Source organism: Phyllobates terribilis, unplaced genomic scaffold (genome assembly GCF_046119375.1).
Source record: "Phyllobates terribilis strain yellow unplaced genomic scaffold, ASM4611937v1 Scaffold_1__5_contigs__length_1240528914, whole genome shotgun sequence".
NCBI lineage: Eukaryota > Metazoa > Chordata > Amphibia > Anura > Dendrobatidae > Phyllobates > Phyllobates terribilis.
In genome coordinates this window covers 516663238-516680772 of record NW_027362761.1, presented here as the reverse complement: position 1 = coordinate 516680772, position 17535 = coordinate 516663238, and the positions used below count along the sequence as shown (strand labels likewise).

The 17535-nt window shown below is 43.7% G+C and overlaps 1 protein-coding gene across 1 annotated transcript; it reads right to left on the bottom strand.

Annotated features, from left to right (window-relative positions):
• Positions 1-4308: 4308 nt before the first annotated feature.
• PLK2 (polo like kinase 2) lies at positions 4309-9848 on the bottom strand. Its single transcript, XM_073680283.1, has 14 exons — positions 9542-9848; positions 8663-8770; positions 8423-8539; positions 8203-8332; positions 7873-7960; positions 7659-7754; positions 7328-7526; positions 7088-7235; positions 6895-6986; positions 6660-6777; positions 6121-6361; positions 5902-6031; positions 5670-5780; positions 4309-5090 (listed from the first exon to the last, which is right to left on the bottom strand). Exons 1-14 carry the CDS (start codon positions 9764-9766, stop codon positions 4899-4901), a joined length of 1995 nt encoding a protein of 664 aa, XP_073536384.1. The 5' UTR covers positions 9767-9848; the 3' UTR covers positions 4309-4898.
• Between the last annotated feature and the right edge of the window lie 7687 nt (positions 9849-17535).

The window sequence follows — 17535 nt, the reverse complement described above, 5'->3', positions numbered from 1 at the left end:
TTGCTGGCTCTATCATTGTGGAATGAATATGTATCATCCAGAAGACTGGAATGTGAATCTTCAGAAAAAGGTTCATCCTCAGACAGGCTTAGGGATACCATTGACTCAGTCAGATGAAACCAGACTGGGTGATTTGTGAGGAGATCTCTTCTTTTGATGAAAAGAAACTACTTGTTGAAAGGTATCATATTATTGAGTCTTCAAACAAGACAAAAACTTTTTATCTTCTGAACAAGATGATGTATAATCCTCACTAGATATACTGGCAACCACAACACTCTCTGCCTGAGAAAGTGGGCTGTCGCGTTTCAAGTGCATCCTATAGCTTGCTTGGCGTTTCCTCTTCCTGTTCTTTTAGTGAGTGGACATCTGGACAGAGAAAAGCTAAGGTTGTCCCCTTTCAGAAAACATTTGGGATTAGGCTTCAGTAGTTATGAAAAAACAGACTGAGTATTACTTAACCTCCGCAGGTCCAGCACCGTTTCTCTGTCGCAGACCCAGTCTTTCTAGTTTGTCTGCAGTGTTGACATCACATCGACAGCACAGAAGATCTCAGCGGCTCTGCCCGTGCAGACGGCACGAGCTGCTGAGCTCAGTAATTGGCTGCAGTGCTGTCGATGTGATGTCAACGTTGCTAACAACAGAGACCAGGGCATCAGTAGAGTGTAATAATCAGTATGCCTTTTTCTAACTACTGAACCTTACGTTTTGTAAAAGGAGACAACCTCTTCCACCAGCGATGTCAAAATAGGTGCCAAAACACCTAAATCCACATTTAAGGTGCATGCCTCAATGAAAGCATGAATACCTTAGGAGCCAGAGAACTCTGATATCTGGGAACGTGTGCTTCAGTTACAAACTGACACCAGGAAAATAAGGAGTCGTGATCTCGCGAGATGATGCACAGAAAGCCAACAACCTCCAGGAAGATATGGTAATAGGGGGCACACGCAAAGAAAGCATGCAGATGCTGGGACTCCGCAAAGGCCTCCATCAACAAAACCCATTGGGACATCCGTGAAGCAAATTGGAAAAGTACCCATGCTGAACTTTTGCCATCAACAAAAAATGCCTACAATGGGCATATATGACCAAAAACTGTACCATGTAGCTATACAAGAGGGGCTTGGTCTGGCGAATTACATTTTCTTGTATATAATGTGGATGGCCAGGTGTGTATGTGCTACTCATCTGGGAAAGAGAAGACAAGTCTGTGGTGGCAATGTAATGATCCAGGCAATGTTCTTCTGGGATACCCACTATGTGGACATTATTTTGACAAATTCCACCTAACTAAATATTGTACAGACCTAATCAACCCCTTCATGACAGTGGTTGTCTGTAACAGTGGCTTCTTTCAGCAGGTTATTGCCCCTGCCAAATTGCAAAAAAAATATTTAGAAACGGTTTAAGGAAAAGGACACAGGACCTGCTTCATCAAACAGATTTTACCAGAATTCTGGCGTAACACTGTTTGAAATGTCACAACGTTGATGCGCAACTCATAGATTGAGACTTTGGACATTTTTATGCCAGTCTTAGCCATCTCGGCACACTTTTCAAAAAGTGGACATATCTTAGCCGAGAACTGACATAGCCAACAAATTCATCATGATTTACACATCAAAAGTACATTTTGTGCAGTGGTGCACAGCAGCTGAAAGGAGAGGCAAATTAATTAGGAGACACTGAATTTTGAGTATCTTACTTCAGTGCACTCTTCATTAAGACTGATGTACAAAACGACAATCTTGAGGAATCTGGGCCACTGAATTCAAGGTGTGCCTCAAAATCTCAATCCAATGGATCATCTGTGGGAGATGCTGGAACCCCATCCAAGGTCACATGGAGACTGACTTTAGAGATCAGAGACTTTTGGGTGGCATGTAGCAGACTCTATAGAATTGATATATTGAGGATATTTAGAGCAGTCATTTAGCTCTAGAAAGTTAGGGCCATTGATCCACTCTTGTTTCATTTAAACTAATATTCAGCTTTAAAATCCCCTTTTCACATTGACTGATCACAGTATAAGGCTCTTTGACCAATATACAGTTGAGAATACTCATGTCATATTCTTACATATGCTACTGGAAAAATGCAGCACACCGGTTTGGTCTTTGCATAGTCCGCCAGTATATGGTTCCCAGAATTGAGAAAGATCCACGATTTTTGAGGAAAATTTCTTGTTCACATCATGGTAAAGCTGAAGTGCAAAATTACTGATTCATCCAGACTATATTTAGTGTGAAGATTTGTTTGGGTCTTTCCATGGCATGCCACTGACCCAATCATTCTGCATTTTCTGCAGGAACCATAACAGCATTTTTTTGGGCTAGTTTGAAGAACTGGGACCTTAAATGCTACTATTTTTAATATATTCATGGGGAAAAAAAATCATGTTTGTATGGGGCTTGTAAAATCTGCTCCATGTTAACATAAGTAACATTTTGGGAAATTTTCACTGGCAAAATGTTTCAGCTATTCGCCTCCACACGTGGGCATAGTTTGGATGGGTGAATTTAGTCACACTTCAGCCTCAACCTCAAAAGGACGGTCTGGTTTATGCCATCACGGCTACCTTGCAAAGCGATGCAGGTGAATGGGGTAACATTGCAAGCCCGAGGGTATGAAGACCATGACAAGTATGAAGACCATGAAGTACATTAAGCATTGCAACGCGACCCCATTAACTTGCAATTTTGTCAGATAGCATGGATCACAACCAAAGTCATTTTCTAATCCCATTTTCAGATGAGATTAAGGGATTTTGAGTTAATTGTGGTTTTGAGTAGTCTTTATAACCAGAGAGGAAAGCACATGCACAGCTCAATGAGTATTATACTGATCATATTAATAAGCAGACTACCTATAGATTACCAGACATACCACCATTAATTAACATTTGCAATTACTTCCAACCACCAGAAAGACTGGACTCATTGCAGAGCTCCAATGATCCCATCATCTAAAAACAGCATCATAGGAGCGCAATTCAGCTCAATGCAGGGTCTTTATTATAGCGGCGATGTTCAGACCCCCACCGTTCCCCATGACTCTTCTGCTGAACCCATCAGAACATTGCAGCCATTTTATAGACGTGTGAAACAGTCTTAAGTCTATGTGTATAATCCACACTCTGGGTAGTCCAGTCTTTATTATAAGTGCTGTAATGGCACATTGTCACAATCCAATCCCATTTTTGACAAGTCATTTATCAAGTCCAACAATTAATGAGGCAGATGGGCACCAAGGATCACCATTTCTCATTGCAGTATGCCTTCTGGGGTAGTAGGGTACAGATGATTATTTTGTAGGGGCACCTGCCGGAGCATATGTCTCGCCCAGGCCCCCACCCCTGGAGGGCAGCAATAATCCATTGCCTTTTGACAGATTAGACATAGAAGGATGGTTGCAAACTAAGTTGAAGGAGAGCCACAAAGCACCTTTGAATTTTCTCACTTGTACTGGTGCACAACCAACCCGTGAAAATCTTCACAAGTTTTAAAATTAAGAACCAAATTAGCTTTTTTTTTTTTTTTTTTTTTTTTTTTTTTTAAGGTTGGAAATGTGATAATGCTCCTGTAACCAGCCAAATGCCAACCTACAGAAATGTAGATGCACATAGTTCTTTAGTGGTTCATTCGCCAACAGTCATCTCCAGATCGGAATTGGATCCCTTACTAGAATGAAGCAGTCAGACCTTCCAGACCCCCGTCAATAGGTTTATTGCAGAAGTAGGGGGAAGCGTAAAAGATTGATAGAAGGTGCAAAGCTACAATATTTTAATAGTCTTAGGTTGACATCAGTTGTTGTTTTAGGTAGGTATGCTCCACCTGTTCTCGATGGACACCCTACCCCCCTATTATGCCATGAACCAGTCTACACTACAACCTATATTAAAGTATATAGGGACATAACCCATTTATGCCACCTTCTTTCATGTTCCCATTATACACCCTGGACCCTTTTTTTAAAGGTGTCCAGAAGCTTTGAGCGCCATTACCAATCAAAATGTAGTTTCTGCTTTTCAGATGTTGGCTTTGGACACCGATCTAGAAACTTGTAGTCAACTATGCGCCGTTTACAGACGCCTACAATTACAGGTTATATTACATTCCATCAACCTGATTGTTGCAAGAACTAAATCATTGATCTTGGGAACTAATACGTGCGAACTAATATGTGTAGTTATTCTGATGAGTAAGTTACTGTCGTTCTACGATTAAGTGTATGCATAATGCGTATTGAAGGTAGATATTAAATTCTCTCATCCATTCTGCTAAAATAAGGGCAAAAACACATTGGTAGTTTCATGTATTTATTGCCAACAACGTATACAATGTATACTTAAAATAATGTCCAAAAAAAAGGTCATAAATACTTCACTTTTGGGCTGTAATAAATTATTATAATAACTAGGAATGCACTTGTCCAGCCACAAACGTGGGTATTAAAACAAAAATATATATTATATATGGCCATAGTTCACAGTTGAGCAGCAGTAAGCTGCGTCGATCACAGCGATTCCACATCACATTCTTGTCCTCGAATGCAGACATTCGACTCGGAATCGTGAAAGTGTTCACAGTTCAAATCCGCGACCACCAAGATGCTCTCCATAGAGCAAAACACATAGTCACTCCGCTTTGACGTACTCCCAATAAGGGTCATCATCCAATAGGATTACTTTCCACAAAAGTAAACTTCAAAACTGGTCCAACAAAGCCAAATGTATTGATCTCTGGTCCAGTCTGGTTCCAGCCCAGCGTGCTACGTAGGAAGTCTGTTTTCGTACCACTTCCGCTTTCCAACGTGCTAGGTTCCGATGCCTGACACTTGTGTTCTCACAGTGAAGGACTTTCTCACCCTCTACGTTCCCAGTAACAGTCAGTCCATTAATTGCACCTCTGCATCAACATGTTCAATGCGTACTCCATCCTGTTCCTCAGGTCGTTTGAACCACCGGACATGAGTAGTGTACTCAAACGGAAAGTTGTAGACATCCTGTCTTCATTGATGTAGGTTAGAAGATACTCATCACTTTGGTTGGCTATGATGATTTTTGTGTGATCATGGTAGAAATTTACCTGTTTATATGAAGAGGAGGAACCAGTTTAGTAATTTATGAGCCAGCACATTATCTATACAAGTCATTTTATAAGTCTAAAGGCCTCCTGTCACATTAGTTTGATTGGCACGTAACATTCATCAGCCAAGTAGATATATATAGGTTGTGAAAAAAAAAAACCTATATAAAATGCCTACTTTTTCAGGATTAGGAGTTCAGTGGGTGGTCCTAATCAGTAAAGTACGAATGGCAAGTGGTCTCCACATAAAGTAAATTAATACATATGAACTCTAAGTAAAGTTGTATTTCATTCATTGACAAGTCTCTTTTAAAATATTTGGGAGTCCAGTGGGTGGTCTTATTTTACTGGTTAAGACCACCTACTGGACTTCTAACAGCAAAGGTTTAAATAAAGCAATTTATACTGAATCTACTCTCAAAAAACTACATAGAAATCTGATCAGCTCCTCCTATCCCTAGATAGGACATATAACCAGTTACCCAACCTTAAAAGTAGCTGTCAAGAAAAAACGGGGCAAACCCTTATAACCATAGTTTGCTCAAGACAAGGACTTTGTGTGGAGAGAAGGGTTATTACCTGAAATGTGCCATCATTGAACAGCATCATGAGGGCTTTGTCAGACTTTAGCCACTGAAGGAGATATAATCGAAGTCTGCACACATCTGTGACACTGGGCAAGTCACCCCCCTATAGAGAGAAACCAAAAATCATTAGTCAAGGAGAAAGTAAAAACATTGGGTTAAGTTATATTTTTCAGACTTCTCTCCACTAGGCTTAAAAGTGTGCCAGATATCAGGTGGCTACTTACATCCATGAGATTCTCCTCCATGTAATGGGAAAAGTATTTCAGGACAGTAACTTGGCTGATGAATTGCTCCGGGGCTTCAGTAGCAGCAAAGATGGAACATTGGCCGAGTTCTGCGTAGTAGTGCACAGTCCTGCAAAAAAGGCAGAAGACGCAAGCATAAGACATCCAAACCGATGGAGTAGAAGACCAAGGTGGTGACAGCGCATATGCAATACTTACTTCTTGTCAGGCAGTAGACTCATGTGCGCCCCATTATTGAACAGTACGCCAACCGTGTGATCCGACAGCTGGTAACCGAAGCCGTATTTGTTGGAGTAGTCGACCCATTTTGTCACCCAGTGAAATGAGGTGGTCAAGTGTTCTTTAGGGATACAATCTGAATCGGGCATGTTTTCTAGGCAGCCTCTGAGGACCCTGGCGACTGTATCGGCCACGCTGCCCATCGTGCTGTCTTCTAGACCTGGAAATGAGTAATGGATAACGTTACTACCAATGACAGGAGAATCTGCGTGCCTAGGGAACTCTTGGCACATATTCAGCAATCTCAGCTTGAAGGCTGTTCTGTAGGAGCTCTGTGCAATTATAATCTTGTTCTGGTTTATTCTAGGCGGCGTGCATTTTTTTTTTTGATAATTGTGCCGTCAATGTTCTGACTTGTAGCAGTGCCAAGGCAGCTGAGAGGCCAATTGTGCGGAGCGATAATTGAGCCAATAGTCACTAGTGCAGTGACTGTCAATAGTCTGATAGGTTATACTTACATTCGCTGCTGCTGCTACAGCTGCCCAGGGTGCCACGAACAATCATTCGGATCGTGTCGCCCATCTGCTGCTTGTCAGGCTTGTCCAGGGCATTGGACTTGGAGATTGTTTTGATTTCCTGGAAGTCAAGAAACAAGAAGAGCATAAGAATCAAGCTGAAGACCCAAAAATAAAAAGTTCACTTCCCTCGCCCTTAATTCGCACTTCCCCACCCATAGCAATAAAAAAAACTAACCTCATCCGTCCTGGGATTCTGCTGAGATATGGAGGTTTTCTTCAAGTCTTGTCTCAGCTTGTAAATTTCTTCATCTTCCTTGGCTAGTTTATCTGTAAAGTAATGAAGCCTGGTTAGATAAAAGGCACAACAGACAAGATATGGAGGCCAAGGTTTCCGCTCCATCAGTTACTATAAGAAGAAACAAACTTACTGTGGTTATCCAAGTATTTTGCCTTTTCTTTCTTCCCTCCGAACAGTGCTGCAGCTGCTTTCTTAAAGAAGCTCTTAGCCGGACTTGACAGGTGGAAGTCCGGAGCGGTATGACAGCAGCTAGAAGGAAGCCGGTCGGGTGTGAAGCCCTGGAGGGAAAGAAGGCAGCCAGTTATTGTCTGCATGGGCGATGAGCAGCAGGCACCGAAAGGAACATTCCCAGAAATGAATCACTACATACCTGGGTGAAAAAGTCGTGTTGCATGATTTCTTCAAGACTGGGCCTGTCATCTGGGTTCCTGGACAACATGCTTGCTATGAGATGCTTTGCAGATGACATTAGTGAAGACGGCAGAGAGTACCTCGCCTCCCGGATACACCTGTAGGTCTCTTTAAGATTTGTGGTTTCGAATGGCGGTCTCCCAAGCAGCATGGTATACCTTTATAAGAAAATCAAAGGAAATGGTCATCACCTATACATGTAGGTGACTAATGATACATGCAAAACTGTATCACAGCCTAAAATCCACATCCCACCTCTCATGATGGATATCACCCCATTAGATACTTACATTACACATCCTAAAGCCCAGATGTCCGATTCACAGCCGTGCCCTTGTTTGTTAAGCACTTCGGGTGAGAGGTAATTTGGTGTGCCGCATATCGTTCTGCAGAATAAAGGGGGACGACAGAAAATTAGCCAACTAGATCGCATGCATTGGGGGAGGTACAGAGGTATATCCAAATTCACAGCACAGGGGGGAGCAGATCAGTCAATGGCCGTACCTTCTTCTTTGTTCCATAGGCTCTAGTCTAGCTGCCAGGCCAAAGTCACCCACTTTTAGTTCCATGCCTTCGTTAATAAAAAAATTTCCTAAAATTGAAAAAAAAAAAAAAAAAAAGTGTATTAGTACCATAGAATGGAAAAAAAACATTGCAATCTCAAAGTCAGAATGCGTGCATTAATTACATGGAAGATGACAGCTGGCCTCTGCTACGAGATAGTGACAAATTTGGCTCTGCTACATCAGTAAACAATTAATTTCACTTAGGTTATGAAAGCTAAGGCTTGCCTCGCCAGCAGAGCTTGCACTTACATTTTAAGAGAGAACTCACCTAATTTTAAATCTCTGTGCAGGATTTCTTGCTCATGTAGGTATTTCAGGCCAGACACGATCTGTTTGAGGTAGTATCTCACTTCAGGGTCTGTCAACACTTTCCTTGTTTTCAGTATATGTGCCATAGACTGGAGAAACAATAGGAGACGTCATTAGCTCGTGCCAGGGAGAGATCGGGCACAGACAGGAGACGGGCACACTGGAGGCAGAATACTCACCCTTCTGCTGCAGTACTCCAGCAGTATATAAATGTTCTCCTTATCCTCAAAATAATGATAGAACTGCACAACGTGTCTGTGGTTCAGGGTCCGATGCAATTCAATCTCTTTGTCAATCTGGAAAAGAAAAAAATGACAATCGGTAATTTTTTTTTATTCTGGTATATAAAATCGGTGCAAAATAAAAAAAAAAGGCAACGCCTAATAATATCCAGGTATACTCAATCACACATTACCCACCTTCTCTCTCTGATGAGGCTTTGACACCCTGCTGTGCGGGATTATTTTGGCAGCATAGATTTTGTTGGTTGTCAAATCTGTCATTTCATAGCACTTTGCAAATCCTCCCTACAAAGAAGAAGAAGACGGGTTGGTCCTAAACAAAGAATCCTCGCAACATCGCTCTCCATTTAACCCCACACCTAGACGCTGCAAATATTAAATATGCAAAGCAGACGGGGTAGAAAAAAAAAAAAAAAAAATCAAACCAAGATCAAATACAAAAGGCTCTCCAAAGCCACAGACAGCCAACACAAACCATCCCACAAGGGATCCATCTCTATGAGCATACATCATATATTCAACTGGTGACTTGTTGCTAAATAATAATAATAAATAATAAATAATAATAATAATAATAATAATAATAATAATAATAATAATCAACACACAATAGCAGAAAGAAGAAGTCAAGATCTAACAGATTCCAATACTGGAATCTTCAGATCTGACAGTGAAAGAGCCACCAAAAAGTAACATTATAATACAAGAATTGGATTAATAGAAAAAAAAAATCTGCAGGATTCTAACATTCTATATTATAATAAAATTGATTCAAAGCCAAGTCTTCTAATAACATCCGCAATGATTCTGATCACATTGTATGAACCCATTTCCATTGATTTTTAGGCGTCTATGGAGGGTGCCGCAATTTGGGCACAAAGCAACATGTTCTGCCAAGTGGTATAAATGCCAGCAGTGCCAGTGATCATTAGTGCCAGCACCAGGCACAATGTGCAGCCCGGCTATAGATCCAGGAGGGCAGAACTCGCACACAGCCTGCACCCATCACACGTCCGTGTAATCCCCGTGCATCCGATGATGCCCGCAGCTCTTTACCTTGCCAAGCACTTTGCCCCTGCAATAACGTTTGCCAGTGCTGGGGTCAGTGATAATCCTGGACACCTCGGTAGCGGAGCCGGTGCAGGTGTGCTGGACGTGCTGCTCCCCCTCAGCCGGCAGCTTCCACCTTCGGTTGTTATCACACACCCTGCCCGTTGCCTGCTGCTCACACATTTTGCTCCCGTTGGTTGGCTGGTAAGTAATAGTCCTCAATATTTCCATCACTCCCTCTCTCGCCTCCACCTCCAGCTGCTGCTGCGAGAACCAACGCTGTCTGCGGGCTGCAAGACCGGCACCGCCTTATATAAGCTGTGACCACGCCCCTAATACTGACAGATCCCGCCTCCTTCAGCGAGCATTGCCTGGACATATCTCTGCATTGACGCTGGTGGCTGTCATCCGTACACCCTCCCCACCCCCCCAATCATAGCAATGGTAGCCCCCAAAAAACAAATATGAATGAAATCAATGTCAAAACAAAAATACCATTCTTCAATATAGGGAGGGTTAGCGTATGACTGGTACAGGGACAGTTAACCCTTTCTTTACTCAGACTAGGGAATGTCTACAGTAACAGCCATGGCTCGTGTATAGGAATTATGGAGGGGACATATATATATATATATATATATATATATATATATATATATATATATATATATATATATATATATATATATATATATATATATATATATATATATATATATATATATATATATATATATATATATATATATATATATACACCCTGCCCGTACTGTATCTACTAATATTGTAATTATTAATATTTTTAGATTTTTTTTTTGCAATTTTTCGCTTGTACATGTTGACAAAGGGAAGGTGAGGGTCAAATAAGGGATTTTAAAGGGTAAGGGGAGGGTTTATATAGGCATTAATGATGGAAATGGTAAAATCCTCCCCGATCTTAATCCTTATTTATCCTATAGTCTTATAAAATTCCCATATTTCCCTTTGTCTCCCATATTTCTGGTGGTCTATGGTGGGGAAGGGGTGGTCTGGGGCAGATATAGGTTCTTTTCTAACCCCCGTGGGGACACTGATGATGATGTCTGTAAGGCGCTGCGGAGGATGTTGGCGCTATATAACCAAAGAGAATAAATCACAATGGTCCGTTGTGCCGTTCCTCTGTTACTCCTCTTGGAAGTGTATGAATAATCTGACAGCTGGGGGGGGGGGGGTGTACCGACACAACCCCATTGTCCAATGAGAGCACAAAGTATCAGGCGACTATATAGGGGACACGTCCCTTTGGTGAAGAATGGTAACACCCAGTTGTCAATTTATACTATTTCTAAAGGAGGAATAACAGCACAATGCAGAGATAGAAAACAAAAACAATGCTACAGAATTTTTAATTCTTGTGAAATACAAGTATTTACTGAGACAGACAGGACAGGGATGGTGGTGACAGGTTTTGTTTAAAGAAAAATAAGAGAAATAAAAATTAATCTCTCTTCCTGCAGATGCCACTAGGGGGAGCTGACAGTGCGGTCAATAAGTCACTGTGCAGTGAGCTCCTCCTAGTGGTGGCTAAGGGATAAACATGAAACTTGAGGAATGGCGCAGAGGTTTCCAGGTAGTAGACACCTCACTTCTAAGTCTTGTTACCATTATACTAGATGTAAACTGGTGCTGTAGCCATTAACCGCATTACAGGTCTTGTATAGGAGGAGTTAAAAAAACTGAAGCAGCAAGCAGATTGGCAGCCTCAGGCAATATGGTCATTGCAGCCTGCTGCCAGTGACACTTTTTTTGCACCATTTCTTACTCTATGCATGCAAATTGTCTCTTCAGTGACAAAGAGGACTTGAACTCTATAGTGCCACCTATTGGAAGCAGCAATCCTACAAGTCACAATCGACCCTTTAATGAGTCTTGCAATATGACTTAGGATAAAAGTCAAATCAGAGTCTCAATTTGCAGACAGTGTTTCGGGCTGTTGGCCCTCATCAGTGCAAAGGTTGAGAACTGATTTGGCTAGATGAGAGGCTCTGGACTGACGTCTAAGGGGTAAACGCTTACTCTAGGCAGTCTTCTATTAGTTGGTTTGCTATATTGTGTCACTTTAATGCACGTATTTGGGGCTAAAAATCATTCTTTTGAATTGGGTTCCATTATAAATTTTTCACCATTTGGCTTTTTCTAAGCTCTTTGTGTCGACCATGGAATCAATGGTGCTCTAAAAATTATTTATTATTATTAAATGTGGTCTGTGGTCATAAATAAGCTGAAAAGAGCTCAGAAAAAGATAAAATACTCAACCATCAGACTGCCAGAATGAGCTCGCTGACAGATTCTCAGTTACCTCATTCTGCAGCCGGCAATGGACAAGGAGACACAGAGGCTAGGATCGTCAAACGCTGCTAATTTGTTAATGACATTCAAATGCAAAACTAACCTTTAGCCCCCAAATCAAGTATTTAAAGAAGTGTTTCCTAAACTCCGGTCAACACAGCCCCCCCCAACAGATCATGTTTTCAGGATAAGTTAAAAAAAAAAATCCTGGATTGTTATAAAGAACGTCTCCATTATTTTTGAGGCAGATTGAAATTGTAAAATAACTGAATAATAAAAGCATAAAATAAAATATTATTTTTAATTTTTTGGTAATTAAAAAGGGTAGAAGTCACTGGTAAGATATGCAGACACTGGCTGATTGAGGGGGCACGACCACAGGGACCCCACTACTGATTTCAGCATTTTCTCTGCAGTGATAAGCAGATCCGGGCATTATACATAGACAATGGAGAAATGAGCTGCTCCTCCATAATAGGATCCGGGCAGTGGGGATGTGGTGACATTTGTGGCCGGTGTCCCTGGCATGTAATGCAGTCCCAGGGTGCGGAGAATGCAGGTAGGAGGAAGCAGGGGTGTCACTGGTGTCAGGAGCGCAGATCTCCCACAGTGAACAGTCCCAGGCGACAAGCTCAGGCATGTCCACACCTCTCAGCTGTCAGCGCAGACCTCTACAGGAAAGGTGATCGCTCTTAGATCAGAGGCGGCCTCACTATACACAAAAGGACACTGTAACGTGCCTGCAGAAGTCACACCCGGCGGGTGCGGACCCCCGGCACACCCTACAGGACAGATATACATATACAATGAGGAATAAATGAGGGGGAAGGTCAAATAAATAAGGCACTTCCAAAAAATACAAAATCCCCAAAAAACAAAAGGAAGCAGATGCAGCCAAATAGATAGTGATAACCTTTATTAGAAACAAATCCAACATAAAAAAGGTAAAAAAAAAGGAGAAATGGGACATAGCGACCCCACCAGTCCAGGGAACAGATCAACATAAAAGGAATAAAAGAAAACTACATTTACAAAATTGCATACCATAATGAAGCCATGATGTGGTATGGATAAGGGCACAGAAGAGCCCACAGGCATATCCCTTCGTACAGGGACATCAAGCTCAAATACAGAGGGCCAAAATGAAAAACGTTGACAAAGTCGTAGCCCTCCGTACAGAATAATGGGCCCCACAGAGCCCTCCGTACAGAATAATGGGCCCCACAGAGCCCTCCGTACAGAATAATGGGCCCCACAGAGCCCTCCGTACAGAATAATGGGCCCCACAGAGCCCTCCGTACAGAATAATGGGCCCCACAGAGCCCTCCGTACAGAATAATGGGCCCCACAGAGCCCTCCGTACAGAATAATGGGCCCCACAGAGCCCTCCGTACAGAATAATGGGCCCCACAGAGCCCTCCGTACAGAATAATGGGCCCCACAGAGCCCTCCGTACAGAATAATGGGCCCCACAGAGCCCTCCGTACAGAATAATGGGCCCCACAGAGCCCTCCGTACAGAATAATGGGCCCCACAGAGCCCTCCGTACAGAATAATGGGCCCCACAGAGCCCTCCGTACAGAATAATGGGCCCCACATAGCCCTCCGTACAGAATAATGGGCCCCACATAGCCCTCCGTACAGAATAATGGGCCCCACATAGCCCTCCGTACAGAATAATGGGCCCCACATAGCCCTCCGTACAGAATAATGGGCCCCACATAGCCCTCCGTACAGAATAATGGGCCCCACATAGCCCTCCGTACAGAATAATGGGCCCCACATAGCCCTCCGTACAGAATAATGGGCCCCACATAGCCCTCCGTACAGAATAATGGGCCCCACATAGCCCTCCGTACAGAATAATGGGCCCCACATAGCCCTCCGTACAGAATAATGGGCCCCACATAGCCCTCCGTACAGAATAATGGGCCCCACATAGCCCTCCGTACAGAATAATGGGCCCCACATAGCCCTCCGTACAGAATAATGGGCCCCACATAGCCCTCCGTACAGAATAATGGGCCCCACATAGCCCTCCGTACAGAATAATGGGCCCCACATAGCCCTCCGTACAGAATAATGGGCCCCACATAGCCCTCCGTACAGAATAATGGGCCCCACATAGCCCTCCGTACAGAATAATGGGCCCCACATAGCCCTCCGTACAGAATAATGGGCCCCACATAGCCCTCCGTACAGAATAATGGGCCCCACATAGCCCTCCGTACAGAATAATGGGCCCCACATAGCCCTCCGTACAGAATAATGGGCCCCACATAGCCCTCCGTACAGAATAATGGGCCCCACATAGCCCTCCGTACAGAATAATGGGCCCCACATAGCCCTCCGTACAGAATAATGGGCCCCACATAGCCCTCCGTACAGAATAATGGGCCCCACATAGCCCTCCATACAGAATAATGGGCCCCACATAGCCCTCCGTACAGAATAATGGGCCCCACATAGCCCTCCGTACAGAATAATGGGCCCCACATAGCCCTCCGTACAGAATAATGGCCCCACATAGTCCTCCATACAGAATAATGGCCCTACATAGTCCTCCATACAGAATAATGGGCTTAGTCCTCCATACAGAATAATGGCCCCACATAGTCCTCTATACAGAATAATGGGCATAGTCCTCCATACAGAATAATGGCCCCACATAGTCCTCTATACAGAATAATGGCCCCACATAGTCCTCCATACAGAATAATGGGCATAGTCCTCCATACAGAATAATGGCCCCACATAGCCCTCCATACAGAATAATGGCCCCACATAGTCCTCCATACAGAATAATGGCCCCACATAGTCCTCCATACAGAATAATGGGCATAGTCCTCCATACTGAATAATGGTCCCCACATAGTCCTCCATACAGAATAATGGGCCCCACATAGTCCTCCATACAGAATAATGGCCCCACATAGTCCTCCATACAGAATAATGGCCCCACATAGTCCTCCATACAGAATAATGGGCCTCACATAGTCCTCCATACAGAATAATGGGCCCCACATAGCCCTCCATACAGAATAATGGGCCCCACATAGCCCTCCATACAGAATAATGGGCCTCACATAGTCCTCCATACAGAATAATGGGCCCACACAGTCCTCCATACAGAATAATGGGCCCACACAGTCCTCCATACAGAATAATGGGCCCCACATAGCCCTCCATACAGAATAATGGGCCTCACATAGTCCTCCATACAGAATAATGGGCCCCACATAGCCCTCCATACAGAATAATGGGCCCACACAGTCCTCCATACAGAATAATGGGCCCCACATAGCCCTCCATACAGAATAATGGGCCTCACATAGTCCTCCATACAGAATAATGGGCCCCACATAGCCCTCCATGCAGAATAATGGGCCTCACATAGTCCTCCATACAGAATAATGGGCCCCACATAGCCCTCCATACAGTATAATGGGCCTCACATAGTCCTCCATACAGAATAATAGGCCCCACATAGCCCTCCATGCAGAATAATGGGCCCCACATAGTCCTCTATACAGAATAATGGGCATAGTCCTCCATACTGAATAATGGTCCCCACATAGTCCTCCATACAGAATAATGGGCCCCACATAGTCCTCCATACAGAATAATGGCCCCACATAGTCCTCCATACAGAATAATAGGCCCCACATAGCCCTCCATGCAGAATAATGGGCCCCACATAGTCCTCTATACAGAATAATGGGCATAGTCCTCCATACTGAATAATGGTCCCCACATAGTCCTCCATACAGAATAATGGGCCCCACATAGTCCTCCATACAGAATAATGGCCCCACATAGTCCTCCATACAGAATAATGGGCCTCACATAGTCCTCCATACAGAATAATGGGCCCCACATAGCCCTCCATACAGAATAATGGGCCTCACATAGTCCTCCATGCAGAATAATGGGCCCCACATAGCCCTCCATACAGAATAATGGGCCTCACATAGTCCTCCATACAGTATAATGGGCCTCACATAGTCCTCCATACAGAATAATAGGCCCCACATAGCCCTCCATGCAGAATAATGGGCCCCACATAGTGCTCCATACAGAATAATGGGCCCCACATAGGGGTGGCGGTTCTAGTGTCAGGGGCCAAATAAAACCACCCTGCGACCCAAATTTGGCTCATGTACCAGAGTTTGACATGTGTTGGTAATAAATAGTACATGCCAGTAAAGTGAGTAAAATGACATAATAAATAAATAGTACACATCTGAACAACTTGGAGAAGACGAGGAGATGGGTTTCGCTTTAGCTTCTTCCGGGGGTATTGGCAGCTTTCTGCCTATGCACAGAAAGCTGCCAATCAGTGGTGTGGGCGGGGCTATAGAGAGCTCATGAATATGGAGGATAACCGGCAGTAGGTTTACTAGTCCCACAGTGATTTTATCAAAACTACAGCAAGCAGCCCAGTAAGTGACACATTGCTGGAATCAGGGTCTCTGCACCTACATTATGCTGCTCTCAGCAAAAACCTGGTGACAGATTCCCTTTAAGATGTACTTCGTAGCCTGAAGCAAGTGAAGAAGTCATGTATGCAGCGCTGGGCATGTCTGGCGTTCCTTTCAGCCGTACATTCCTTTTGATTACTAATGATGAGTTAATGTATCTCCAGCAGTTATTCGAGCCCAGGATGCCGGCAGCAGCTCTGCCCCGGTGTGTCTCGCCACAGCTTGGCATCACTGTGCACCATATAATGAGGTGTGGAGTGTACGCTGCACAGGAGGGAAGGCGATACTGCAGAATCTGCTCACATTGTCTCCTAAATATGTCATTTACCCTGAGAGCCGGATTGCTTACGCATGAAGGTACAAGCCTAGGGATGTACTGAACATTTGTACCGGGTGAAGGAAATCCTAAATCTGACTCTCTAAAACCACTATATTAGGGAATTGCTGTGTGTCCAGCACATTGTTTGCTTATTTTAATATAAGCCGAGTCTCACCTTTCCTGGTTTATAATCTAGTTCTCTAAGCCACGTGACACCATTTCTATGATAACCATCCCAGACACGGCGGCTTCTGATCCCACACGTGATTGTGACATTCTCACTGCTGTGCTTCTGTCTCCCCCTAGAGGCTGTATGTAGTTAGGACACGGCTTACTTCGTGCCACCTATACCAGTGACCGCTGCCTGTCGTCAGGTGCAATCGCACGCATCAGTGATGATCATAAAACTTGTGCCGTAAAACAAAAAGATTTTTTTTTGAGTATGGTTCCTTCTTTAAAATTTAGGCATAGACTTTAAAAAAACATAAGGACAAGTAGAAAAGACTGGAGGTATTGCAGTGCTCAATGTCAATCCTTAATCCAAGGAGTCATGGAGCCCCTTCCCCTGGTGGTTGGTGACGTGTATAAAGATGGAGGGTTGTTAAATGGCAGTGCAATCGCTAAAGCAGCCCGCTTTTCCCATCCCAACCGCCAGCCCGCTTCTCCCATCCCGACCGCCAGCCCGCTTTTTTCCCATCCCGACCGCCAGCCCGCTTCGTGCACATCACCAGTCACATGCAGAGACAGAGGTGGGAAGAGAAGCTTGCCCAGAAGTGCACCCCCAATGAAATCAAGACATGGGAATTAAACTTCATAATAAAAAAAGTTTCATAAAATTTGCATGTTAATCACATTACATCTACTAACCCTTT